At 40.2% G+C, this 13,076-nt stretch overlaps 1 protein-coding gene across 11 annotated transcripts in view; it reads left to right on the forward strand.

Annotated features, from left to right (window-relative positions):
* The window catches only part of ank2a (ankyrin 2a, neuronal), a 78,443-nt gene that overhangs the window by 62,338 nt on the left and 3,029 nt on the right, over nucleotides 1-13,076 (forward strand). For all 11 annotated transcript variants that reach the window (XM_075462796.1, XM_075462804.1, XM_075462795.1 and 8 more), the window contains 3 exons: nucleotides 11,478-11,561; nucleotides 11,750-11,914; nucleotides 12,066-12,239. In XM_075462796.1, the coding sequence (XP_075318911.1) occupies nucleotides 11,478-11,561; nucleotides 11,750-11,914; nucleotides 12,066-12,239 (423 nt within the window). The remainder of the gene's footprint in view (nucleotides 1-11,477; nucleotides 11,562-11,749; nucleotides 11,915-12,065; nucleotides 12,240-13,076) is intronic.

Here is a 13,076-nt window from a genome sequence, read left to right on the forward strand (position 1 = left end):
AAGACCACATTCTCCAGAGTCTCTGGACTCTCACAGTGAACTGAGGCTCCTGTCTCCTGACTCACCTGTTCCTCAGTTCAGATGTACTCATATTGACTGTATCCTGGGAAACAGGTCGTTTACACCAGAATCTACTTTATCAGACTGGGAAGGTGCTGATTTGTGTTTGGAAATTCTTTTTGAGGAGGACAGACCAGAGTCCCCGCAGTCAGTTTTGTCAGACTTTGAACTGGATAAGTTATTTAGTAGCAGGGGGTTGTCCCCAGAATCTGTGTCCTCTGATTTTGACTTTTCACTTTTACAAGACTGGCTGGCAGACTTTAGAGCGTCCTCCCCAGAATCTGTTGCAGAAGATGAAGATCATACTTTGTCTCTTTTCATGACCTTTGGTCAAATGAATAATCAACACTGTAACTATTACTTAAAATACTCTGAACACAGACCATCATCACCTCTCTCAACAATGTCAGAATGTGATGACTTTGACTTTTATCTCAAACACATGTTTGCTAACAACAGAGCAGATTCACCAGATTCACTTCCTTCAGCTTTCGAGGTCAAACACTCAGGTGGAACTGTAACTGCATCCCCTCTGCTGTCTGCTAACAGACCTTTTACATATGCAGATGCTGTGCGAGGCGTTACATATGAAAAACACAGGGAGACAATTCAGAATAAAACATCTTTAGAGTCTGAAGATGTTCGGCCTCCTTCTGTATCATCAGAAGATCAGTACAGCTTCTCCTTCATAGATGATTGGCTGTCTGAGTTAAAACCACATTCTCCAGAGTCTCTGGACTCTGACAGTGAACTGAGGCTCCTGTCTCCTGACTCACCTGTTCCTCAGTTCAGATGTACTCATATTGACTGTAATGTAGAACTTTCAAGACACAGGTCGTTTACACCAGAATCTACTTTATCAGACTGGGAAGGTGCTGATTTGTGTTTGGAAATTCTTTTTGAGGAGGACAGACCAGAGTCCCCGCAGTCAGTTTTGTCAGACTTTGAACTGGATAAGTTATTTAGTAGCAGGGGGTTGTCCCCAGAATCTGTGTCCTCTGATTTTGACTTTTCACTTTTACAAGACTGGCTGGCAGACTTTAGAGCGTCCTCCCCAGAATCTGTTGCAGAAGATGAAGATCATACTTTGTCTCTTTTCATGACCTTTGGTCAAATGAATAATCAACACTGTAACTATTACTTAAAATACTCTGAACACAGACCATCATCACCTCTCTCAACAATGTCAGAATGTGATGACTTTGACTTTTATCTCAAACACATGTTTGCTAACAACAGAGCAGATTCACCAGATTCACTTCCTTCAGCTTTCGAGGTCAAACACTCAGGTGGAACTGGAACTGCATCCCCTCTGCTGTCTGCTAACAGACCTTTTACATATGCAGATGCTGTGCGAGGCGTTACATATGAAAAACACAGAGAGACAATTCAGATTATCACATCTTTAGAGTCTGAAGATGTTCGGCCTCCTTCTGTATCATCAGAAGATCAGTACAGCTTCTCCTTCATAGATGATTGGCTGTCTGAGTTAAGACCACATTCTCCAGAGTCTCTGGACTCTGACAGTGAACTGAGGCTCCTGTCTCCTGACTCACCTGTTCCTCAGTTCAGATGTACTCATATTGACTGTATCCTGGGACACAGGTCGTTTACACCAGAATCTACTTTATCAGACTGGGAAGGCGCTGATTTGTGTTTGGAAATTCTTTTTGAAGAGGACAGACCAGAGTCCCCGCAGTCGGTTTTGTCAGACTTTGAACTGGATAAGTTATTTAGTAGCAGGGGGTTGTCCCCAGAATCTGTGTCCTCTGATTTTGACTTTTCACTTTTACAAGACTGGCTGGCAGACTTTAGAGCGTCCTCCCCAGAATCTGTTGCAGAAGATGAAGATCATACTTTATCTCCTCTTATGACATTTAGTAAAATTAATAATCAACACTGTAACTATTACTTAAAATACTCTGAACACAGACCATCATCACCTCTCTCAACAATGTCAGAATGTGATGACTTTGACTTTTATCTCGAACACATGTTTGCTAACAACAGAGCAGATTCACCAGATTCACTTCCTTCAGCTTTCGAGGTCAAACACTCAGGTGGAACTGGAACTGCATCCCCTCTGCTGTCTGCTAACAGACCTTTTACATATGCAGATGCTGTGCGAGGCGTTACATATGAAAAACACAGAGAGACAATTCAGAATAAAACATCTTTAGAGTCTGAAGATGTTCGGCCTCCTTCTGTATCATCAGAAGATCAGTACAGCTTCTCCTTCATAGATGATTGGCTGTCTGAGTTAAGACCACATTCTCCAGAGTCTCTGGACTCTCACAGTGAACTGAGGCTCCTGTCTCCTGACTCACCTGTTCCTCAGTTCAAATGTACTCATATTGACTGTATCCTGGGACACAGGTCGTTTACACCAGAATCTACTTTATCAGACTGGGAAGGTGCTGATTTGTGTTTGGAAATTCTTTTTGAGGAGGACAGACCAGAGTCCCCGCAGTCAGTTTTGTCAGACTTTGAACTGGATAAGTTATTTAGTAGCAGGGGGTTGTCCCCAGAATCTGTGTCCTCTGATTTCTACTTTTCACTTTTACAAGACTGGCTGGCAGACTTTAGAGCGTCCTCCCCAGAATCTGTTGCAGGAGATGAAGATCATACTTCGTCTCTTCTTATGACATTTAGTCAAATAAATAATCAACACTGTAACTATTACTTAAAATACTCTGAACACAGACCATCATCACCTTTCTCAACAATGTCAGAATGTGATGACTTTGACTTTTATCTCGAACACATGTTTGCTAACAACAGAGCAGATTCACCAGATTCACTTCCTTCAGCTTTCGAGGTCAAACACTCAGGTGGAACTGTAACTGCATCCCCTCTGCTGTCTGCTAACAGACCTTTTACATATGCAGATGCTGTGCGAGGCGTTACATATGAAAAACACAGAGAGACAATTCAGATTATCACATCTTTAGAGTCTGAAGATGTTCGGCCTCCTTCTGTATCATCAGAAGATCAGTACAGCTTCTCCTTCATAGATGATTGGCTGTCTGAGTTAAGACCACATTCTCCAGAGTCTCTGGACTCTGACAGTGAACTGAGGCTCCTGTCTCCTGACTCACCTGTTCCTCAGTTCAGATGTACTCATATTGACTGTAATGTAGAACTTTCAAGACACAGGTCGTTTACACCAGAATCTACTTTATCAGACTGGGAAGGTGCTGATTTGTGTTTGGAAATTCTTTTTGAAGAGGACAGACCAGAGTCCCCGCAGTCAGTTTTGTCAGACTTTGAACTGGATAAGTTATTTAGTAGCAGGGGGTTGTCCCCAGAATCTGTGTCCTCTGATTTTGACTTTTCACTTTTACAAGACTGGCTGGCAGACTTTAGAGCGTCCTCCCCAGAATCTGTTGCAGAAGATGAAGATCATACTTCGTCTCTTCTTATGACATTTAGTCAAATAAATAATCAACACTGTAACTATTACTTAAAATACTCTGAACACAGACCATCATCACCTTTCTCAACAATGTCAGAATGTGATGACTTTGACTTTTATCTCGAACACATGTTTGCTAACAACAGAGCAGATTCACCAGATTCACTTCCTTCAGCTTTCGAGGTCAAACACTCAGGTGGAACTGTAACTGCATCCCCTCTGCTGTCTGCTAACAGACCTTTTACATATGCAGATGCTGTGCGAGGCGTTACATATGAAAAACACAGAGAGACAATTCAGATTATCACATCTTTAGAGTCTGAAGATGTTCGGCCTCCTTCTGTATCATCAGAAGATCAGTACAGCTTCTCCTTCATAGATGATTGGCTGTCTGAGTTAAGACCACATTCTCCAGAGTCTCTGGACTCTGACAGTGAACTGAGGCTCCTGTCTCCTGACTCACCTGTTCCTCAGTTCAGATGTACTCATATTGACTGTATCCTGGGACACAGGTCGTTTACACCAGAATCTACTTTATCAGACTGGGAAGGCGCTGATTTGTGTTTGGAAATTCTTTTTGAAGAGGACAGACCAGAGTCCCCGCAGTCGGTTTTGTCAGACTTTGAACTGGATAAGTTATTTAGTAGCAGGGGGTTGTCCCCAGAATCTGTGTCCTCTGATTTTGACTTTTCACTTTTACAAGACTGGCTGGCAGACTTTAGAGCGTCCTCCCCAGAATCTGTTGCAGAAGATGAAGATCATACTTTATCTCCTCTTATGACATTTAGTAAAATTAATAATCAACACTGTAACTATTACTTAAAATACTCTGAACACAGACCATCATCACCTCTCTCAACAATGTCAGAATGTGATGACTTTGACTTTTATCTCGAACACATGTTTGCTAACAACAGAGCAGATTCACCAGATTCACTTCCTTCAGCTTTCGAGGTCAAACACTCAGGTGGAAGTGTAACTGTATTCCCTCTGCTGTCTGCTAACAGACCTTTTACATATGCAGATGCTGTGCGAGGCGTTACATATGAAAAACACAGGGAGACAATTCAGAATAAAACATCTTTAGAGTCTGAAGATGTTCGGCCTCCTTCTGTATCATCAGAAGATCAGTACAGCTTCTCCTTCATAGATGATTGGCTGTCTGAGTTAAGACCACATTCTCCAGAGTCTCTGGACTCTCACAGTGAACTGAGGCTCCTGTCTCCTGACTCACCTGTTCCTCAGTTCAAATGTACTCATATTGACTGTATCCTGGGACACAGGTCGTTTACACCAGAATCTACTTTATCAGACTGGGAAGGTGCTGATTTGTGTTTGGAAATTCTTTTTGAGGAGGACAGACCAGAGTCCCCGCAGTCAGTTTTGTCAGACTTTGAACTGGATAAGTTATTTAGTAGCAGGGGGTTGTCCCCAGAATCTGTGTCCTCTGATTTCTACTTTTCACTTTTACAAGACTGGCTGGCAGACTTTAGAGCGTCCTCCCCAGAATCTGTTGCAGGAGATGAAGATCATACTTCGTCTCTTCTTATGACATTTAGTCAAATAAATAATCAACACTGTAACTATTACTTAAAATACTCTGAACACAGACCATCATCACCTTTCTCAACAATGTCAGAATGTGATGACTTTGACTTTTATCTCGAACACATGTTTGCTAACAACAGAGCAGATTCACCAGATTCACTTCCTTCAGCTTTCGAGGTCAAACACTCAGGTGGAACTGTAACTGCATCCCCTCTGCTGTCTGCTAACAGACCTTTTACATATGCAGATGCTGTGCGAGGCGTTACATATGAAAAACACAGAGAGACAATTCAGATTATCACATCTTTAGAGTCTGAAGATGTTCGGCCTCCTTCTGTATCATCAGAAGATCAGTACAGCTTCTCCTTCATAGATGATTGGCTGTCTGAGTTAAGACCACATTCTCCAGAGTCTCTGGACTCTGACAGTGAACTGAGGCTCCTGTCTCCTGACTCACCTGTTCCTCAGTTCAGATGTACTCATATTGACTGTAATGTAGAACTTTCAAGACACAGGTCGTTTACACCAGAATCTACTTTATCAGACTGGGAAGGTGCTGATTTGTGTTTGGAAATTCTTTTTGAGGAGGACAGACCAGAGTCCCCGCAGTCAGTTTTGTCAGACTTTGAACTGGATAAGTTATTTAGTAGCAGGGGGTTGTCCCCAGAATCTGTGTCCTCTGATTTTGACTTTTCACTTTTACAAGACTGGCTGGCAGACTTTAGAGCGTCCTCCCCAGAATCTGTTGCAGGAGATGAAGATCATACTTTCTCTCCTCTCATGACCTTTGGTCAAATGAATAATCAACACTGTAACTATTACTTAAAATACTCTGAACACAGACCATCATCACCTCTCTCAACAATGTCAGAATGTGATGACTTTGACTTTCATCTCGAACACATGTTTGCTAACAACAGAGCAGATTCACCAGATTCACTTCCTTCAGCTTTCGAGGTCAAACACTCAGGTAGAACTGTAACTGTATTCCCTCTACTCTCTGCTAATAAACCTCTTACATATGCAGAGGTTGTTAAGGCCAACACACAAGGGGCACAACAGCAGGGTGGTCCTTTTTCTAATGATAATTCAGTCTCACTCAACCCTTTATCCCTTGTACTCCAACCGTTATCAGCTGAGAGCTCTTCTTCACTTCAGCGAGCAGTGAAAAAATGCAAGCCATTACTTATATCCCATTCATGTGATCCACTTTATAAGGGGAAATGTTGTTACCGCCATTACCATTCGTCTGAATTTGCAAAAGAACCTTAACTATGGTCAATTTTTTCCAATATACAACAGAAGTCAGTCACACTTTGACAATTTCTCTCAAACACCAAATAGATTAAAACTGAGTCATCTCCCAAAAAATGTGCAATTAACATTAAAAGCTTAAGAGAGACAGGCTAAATTTTGACACAAACAGAAATTATATGAAAATTAATAACTGACAAGCACATCCAAAATTTGTAATACTTTCAAAATCAAAGCTAGGTACAATATTTCTGTTCATTTAGTCTTCTGGTATGAACATGTTTGAAGTGACTTGTCAACACTTGTCAGCTAGCTTGCTGTTTGATGTATAGTTTGATAGAATAGTTTGCTAGTTCTGGGCTGAGTTAACAAAATGCTATTCATCACAGAGTCTGGATTTCTGACCCAAAGAAAAAAAGTATTTTTTTTAGTCATAAAAATGACTAAAATTGTTTAAACGCCTAACTCCACAGTACATCATATTTCTCAAACTTTTCATGTTTTCAACAATAATTTTCTTAGATGTATCGTAAAATATTCTGAATTTACCTGATTTGGATTCTTAAAGCGACTTCTGTTGTATATTGTCCCGAAAAAGTTTGACAATATAATAAACGTCAATAGATATTTGTTTTGTGTTTGTGTCTTTTTTTAGCTCATCAATTGACAGGCTCTGACTCTATTAAAGTGGATTATTTTTTTCGATAACTGGTCTGAGAAGTATTCTAGGAGAAATTTTTCTGCCAGATATTTTCGTTTTCTCTTATAAGCTTTACATAGTTACAATAGTTACAGATTTATCAATCTACCACTGATGACACAAACTGAGACAGCTGAATCAGGATCCTTAGTTCAAACACGAATGAGCAGCCTTTTTTATGAGGCCTCTTCCCTAGATGCCAAATAGTCTAAGATTCGATCGGGTCCAACTTCACATTGTGAGGCAATTTTGTGCTGAGTTGAGTCACATAGCCATCTGTTGATCCAAAAATGGTTTCATCATGCTGTCTGGCATGAAGAGGTTGTCCATGAGCAAGCAAAGAATCAGTGAGATAAAGACCACTTGTGTGTGAACCTGAATGGACAGTACCTGTTTAAAGATGACACCTGCTCAAGTTTCTCACCCCAAGAACACGAAAAGAAAATCAATGAGAAAGAACAAGAAAAAAGGTTCCATGGTGTCGGTAAGCCAGCAAAAAGCTCTTGCTTGTCAGTGAGTGCAGTGTTGGCTTTGAAAGTAGACGAACGTATATACATATATTTATATCTAAAGTTTGAATGTAGTAGGTGCTCCTCAAGCTTCTAATAATAACAAACAAAGGCTTTACTGACCTGCTGTGGCATGTTTGCATTGGAGCAGACATAATGATCTTGTAGTGAAGTAAAGCTAATAGAAATTACCATGATCTCTAAGTGACATTATAACTAGATTAGAATTTTTTGGAGTTGCATTTCCCTCTTAAGATATTAATTAACAGCCATGAAAATTGATGGTATGCACTGCTTGCCACGTGTGTTCCTGTTCGTAAAGCACATGCTCCTACTCATTTCTACTCAACCCCAATGAAAAAGAATTATTAAGACATTGCTCTCAATTTGCAATGGAAATGTTCTGAGACTATGCCCCAGTGAGCCATACAGTAGGTTCAACTCCAAATTCAGTTGAATTGCAAAATTAAATGTGATGACATAAATGTTTCTCTTAACTTACAAGATGCAGCTTGTAATTGCTTCCCTCCTCCCACCCTCTGCCCCCTCGAATGTCTTTACTAGGGACACAACACCACGGGTTTGTTGTGCCAACTGAGTGGATTTTACCTGGTGCAGTTTTGTAATCTTTTGAAATTATTATTTTTTTTTTTTGTAATTATTATTTGTTACAGATAGGGGAAAATCCTTAGTGGTTGTTTTTTGATAATGGTAATAGCAGAATAGTTTACCCTTCAGGAGACAGGAGGGACTTGCAGACAGTATTCGTCTTTTTCACGAAAATTGCAAATCTTCCCCGCTTGGAAACAATTTCCACATTCTCACTGTCTCACGGTATTTCAAATCCTGATTTGACTTAAGTTTATGTTTCCCCCGCTATTATATTGTAAAATGACATATAAACACACATATATGTGTATGTGTATTTACAAATATATATGCATATATAATATGTCATTATTGAAAACTATTACTATTAAGAATGTTTTAAAGAGACCCCCCTCTATAAGCATCTTAATCTGCGGTGTATTGCTCTTTAGATTCTATGTTATTGATTAAATCAGTGTTATTAACTTGCAGACAGATGACAAGGTAAATAAAAATGTGTGCTGGTTTAGCCCAGCTCAGTCTCCTCTGAAAACATGTGATACATCCAATGTCCAAATGTGTTAGTGATTAAGGGTTCAGATCTTTCAAATTTGTCATCCTTCTGTAGATGTTAATAATATGTTGTTAATTGTGACATGTAGCCTACGCATGTTGATCAGAAGTTGAAAAAAAAAATGTATTGGAGACATTGCTGTCATGCTTGAAATAGTATTTGTGACAGCTGCATGTTTAATTTGAGTCTTAATTTCATCCCCAAAGAACCACAAATGATTTATGTTTGTGATTTGTTTCCCCATTCCATTGTATCATTTCTTTCAGGTGTCATCTTCATCCTCCGAGAACAATATTTCACAATCATCCAAACAGAGAAATGTTGATTTAGGACAAAGTCAGGGCTTTCCAACTGCGCCTCCGCTCTTGGCACATGACCCAGGCGCAGTTTCCATTGCAAAACTGAAATTAACAATTCCAAGTACCTCGGACTTAAGTAAAACACAATATGACAATGTCACATTGACCTGTCAAGGTAGCTCACCGCAGGAAAAAGATGAAAATCTCTTATTGCCTAATCAAAGTGAAGATTCTGGCTTCGCTAAACCAGATTGTTTGACCCCAGACTCAGAAGACAGTCTGGATAAAGTTGCCATCGTGTCCTCAGACTCCACGCCAACACCACCAGGCTCTGGGTCGCCTCAGCTCGACCAGCTTCTGTCAGATCTGAAGGAGATGAGACTTGAGTTTAGACCAGAGACACTTGACGCATCTTTGTCAGAATCCCTTGATGACAGCTTGGAAGTTGGTGAAATTTCTGAGTTTGAAGAGCTTTCACCTGAAGGTTCTCCAGAAAATAGTCAAATCGCAGGAGTCGGCATGTCATCTGTTCCACTGCTTGCGGAAAGTAACACTAATGTAGCAGTCACTCCTGATATGGCGAAAACTTCGAAGTCTAGTCTTGATATTGATGAAGACAGTCCTGTATCCCTTACCGAAGCTCTTTCAATTCCAAAACTTCCCCAAAGCCTTGGTGAAGAAGTTGAGCCATCCGGCAAACGTGCTTCAAATGTTGTTGAAATATTTCCTTCAGATGCTGAAACGCCTGAGCAGAACCTGACTCATTTTCATGGGGAAGAGTTTACAAGTGACGTTCATCTAAGTCATGAAGGACAAGGCGCAACCACACAGTGTAATGAGTCAGAGGGTGTGACAGAAGAAACCTCAACACAGAGTATCCGAGATCAAATTTTATGTGACGGAACCTCCATTCAAACAACTTCTTCTCAGTCTGATTTGACTCCTGACTCAGTTACAAGTGAAAGGCAGTTTGGCTTTGAGGAACTAAAGCCGTATCAGTCATCGGGGAAATTGGAGATATCTTCAGATGAAACGAGACAAAAGACCTGTGAACAGCACTCTGAAGAAATCCAGACTCCGACCAGCTATGAATGTTTTGCCTCTCGGTCTGCTTCAGTCCAATCAAAAACTGAGGTGGCTTCATCAGCTTCTGATGAGGAGTACAGCATCGCTCTTGGGGATGCCGACACCTCCTCTGTTGAAAATACCTATACCCACATACTTCCAGAGTATGCAGAGGTGGTGCACAGTGGCGCAGACCGCTCTACTTTTGAATATTCTGACCCAGAGCCTTACTTTGACTGCAAACAAGGGGCGTCTGATTTCTCTGAGACTGAACCTGATGCCCTTGAGACAAGAACAAGTGGAAGTCAGGCCCAGGATCAGCTCAAACATCTTGGAGCGCAGGAAAAGGCGAATCAGAAAGTGCTGTTGTCTTCTGGAAGTGAAGATTATGAGGACGCTCCTTTTATCAGTGAGCCCCTTCATCATGTATACAAAGGAAGTGAAGAATTACTGCACTATTCAGAGACATCAGATGAAGAATTCTCCATGTGTGAGGCTTCACAACCACCCGGAACATTTTATACTAATAAGTCTCTCAGAAGGGTAAGATGAGACCTGGTGAAAACTTGCAAGTTGTTCACAAAAGTTAAGTTTTAACAAATGTTATATTTCCTTCAGAGATGAATGACTGCTAACCCTCTGGCCCATGGACTGGATCTAAAACACCCTATAACCTTTGCTTTGTTTTAAATTTAGATTTAACTAATCCTTAATCAGCATGTCTCCTTGCTGCTTGGATCCTGCAGTATCACTTGGTGATAACATAAGCCATGAGCTTTTTTTTTTTAGCAATCTGTGGATTTCATTTTTGAAGTAAAGGCATGATTTCTTTTCTTAATGCTTTTTAATGTTACAGACTATCATGTTGTACCTTCCAACACATTGGAAAGTGCACCATGTCACTCTGTTTATTGCTTGCTTTGCTGCAAATGTACTATCTAAAGGACATATTTGTCATCCATTATATCTGAGTGGATATGTTTTCCTTGGTCAGGAGATCACCGCAGAGCTTGGATCAATGTCAGAAAGTTCAGATGATGAATTTTTGACCACCAGAATAGTACGAAGGAGAGTTGTCATTCAGGTATCTGATTCAGCATGGTCGATGGCGTTCCACTTGCGTGTGGAAATAGACTTTAACCAGGCTAGCTCTTCACTGTTTACTGCCTGACAATGTTTAATCATACTGGAATGAGTACAAATGTGTGTTTCTGAATATAAACTGCCATTTTTTTTTTGCACTGATGGCTGAAGCTTTTGAAAGTATTTTATGCTGTTGTGAGTTGGGATGTTTATTGAACAACATAATTCTGTTTGTTTGCAGTTTCCCCAAAATCCCTATTAAGTGCAAGTTTTGTGTCTTATTTCCTCCCTGACATGTGTTGCTATTAAGCGGAGAGACTTAAACACATGAACACCACGAGTTGGCATTTCTGATAATTGTTTGTGCTGTCCTGCCTTTCAGGCTGATGAAATGCCCGACTTCCCTAATCAGTCAGTAACAGAGGAGAGGTACAAGGATGAAAATGGACACATAGTTGTCAAAAGGGTAAAGCAAGATTCTACATATGCTCACATAAATATATTACTTGAGAATGTAAAAAGGGTTTCTGGATTGCTAACTCATTTGATTGAGTGGTGTTTAAAATATGTGAAGCACAATGTATTGATGGGTACTTATTACCCCAAATGAATGCATCATTAATCACTGATCTCTAAACACATTATCTTGATCAGGTTACCCGAAAAGTTATCCGCAAGTGTGTTTCTGCGGATGGTGTGGAACATGAAGAGGTTTCATTAGAAGGGGCTCCTCAGAGATCTGTCACTCTGTCCGAGGGAGATGGGTACTCCAAGGTGGTAAAGCAGACTATACTCAAGAGTGAGGGAGACCACACAGAGGTATGTCTGCCGCCAGCTGTTACATGTGTTCATTATCATTGTCTTAAGATTCTATTTTTAACAGAAAAAAATCAGAGACAATAGCATTTTCACTCATAGTAGAATATAAAGTGCATTAACTAAAAAGATGATTTTATCTATCCTGATGTAGGTCACATTTGTTGAATCTGAGGGTTTCCCATCATCAAAGCAAGAGACAGCTGATGTTTGTATGGTCAGTTACACAGAAAACACAACTGTGTTGGAGGGGGAAAGGAAAATGACTTCCCAAGGCGATCCATCTTTGGCATCTGACCTCCCCTCAGCCCGAGACGACTTCAAGCAGGTATTTTAATATCAATATCACAAATATGGTCAATAGCAGTACATGGCATGATGTACATAACACGCACTCCATATTTTTGCTTTTTTCTTCTCAATTCCTGGATGCAAATGGGATCATCATGATGATGTTGTTTAATGTCATACATCCTGAGCAAATGAGCTCAGATAACCAAGTACTGATGATTGATATATTCACACTGAACTAAATACATAAATGGTCTCCATCCATTCATCACTTTTCTATACCAGCCTAATCCAACTGAGTGTCACAAGGGGGCTGGAACTATCCCAGCAGTCAATGGGCGAGAGGCGGGGTACACCCTGGACAGGTCGCCAGTCCAACACAAACATATATGGTCTGTCCTAAGAAATGTATTAGTTTCTGACTTTTGGAAAAAAACAAATTCCCTGAAAAGTAAATCTGAAAAGATGATGAAAAGTATCTGAGCTCTTTAACCATCTCACAAACAATTAAGTGATTCTATTGATACAATGTTATATTTTCTCACCTCAATTCATTGAGCCCCCTTGTGAAGGACTGCCTCTCACTTTGAAAACCTCAGCTGTAGATGATAAAATCAGCAAATCTTTTTGTAGTATTATGCTTAGAAACATTATTTTCAAATTGTTTGCTCCCCTTCCCATTTATATATATATATGTTTATATTTGACATATTTTCTGAGCACTATTTTTTTTAAAACATAGAGCTGTCTGATTTGCAATTAATCAATTCATTCTATTATCAGTTATCATTTTTGCATCAGAATTTGTCACCATGAAGCTGCTCCGCTTCAATCCTTGTGTATATCATTGCCATTTCTCCTTTTCATGTTGCTA

The sequence above is a fragment of the Odontesthes bonariensis genome, chromosome 4 (assembly GCF_027942865.1).
Source record: "Odontesthes bonariensis isolate fOdoBon6 chromosome 4, fOdoBon6.hap1, whole genome shotgun sequence".
NCBI classification, from domain to species: Eukaryota; Metazoa; Chordata; class Actinopteri; order Atheriniformes; family Atherinopsidae; genus Odontesthes; species Odontesthes bonariensis.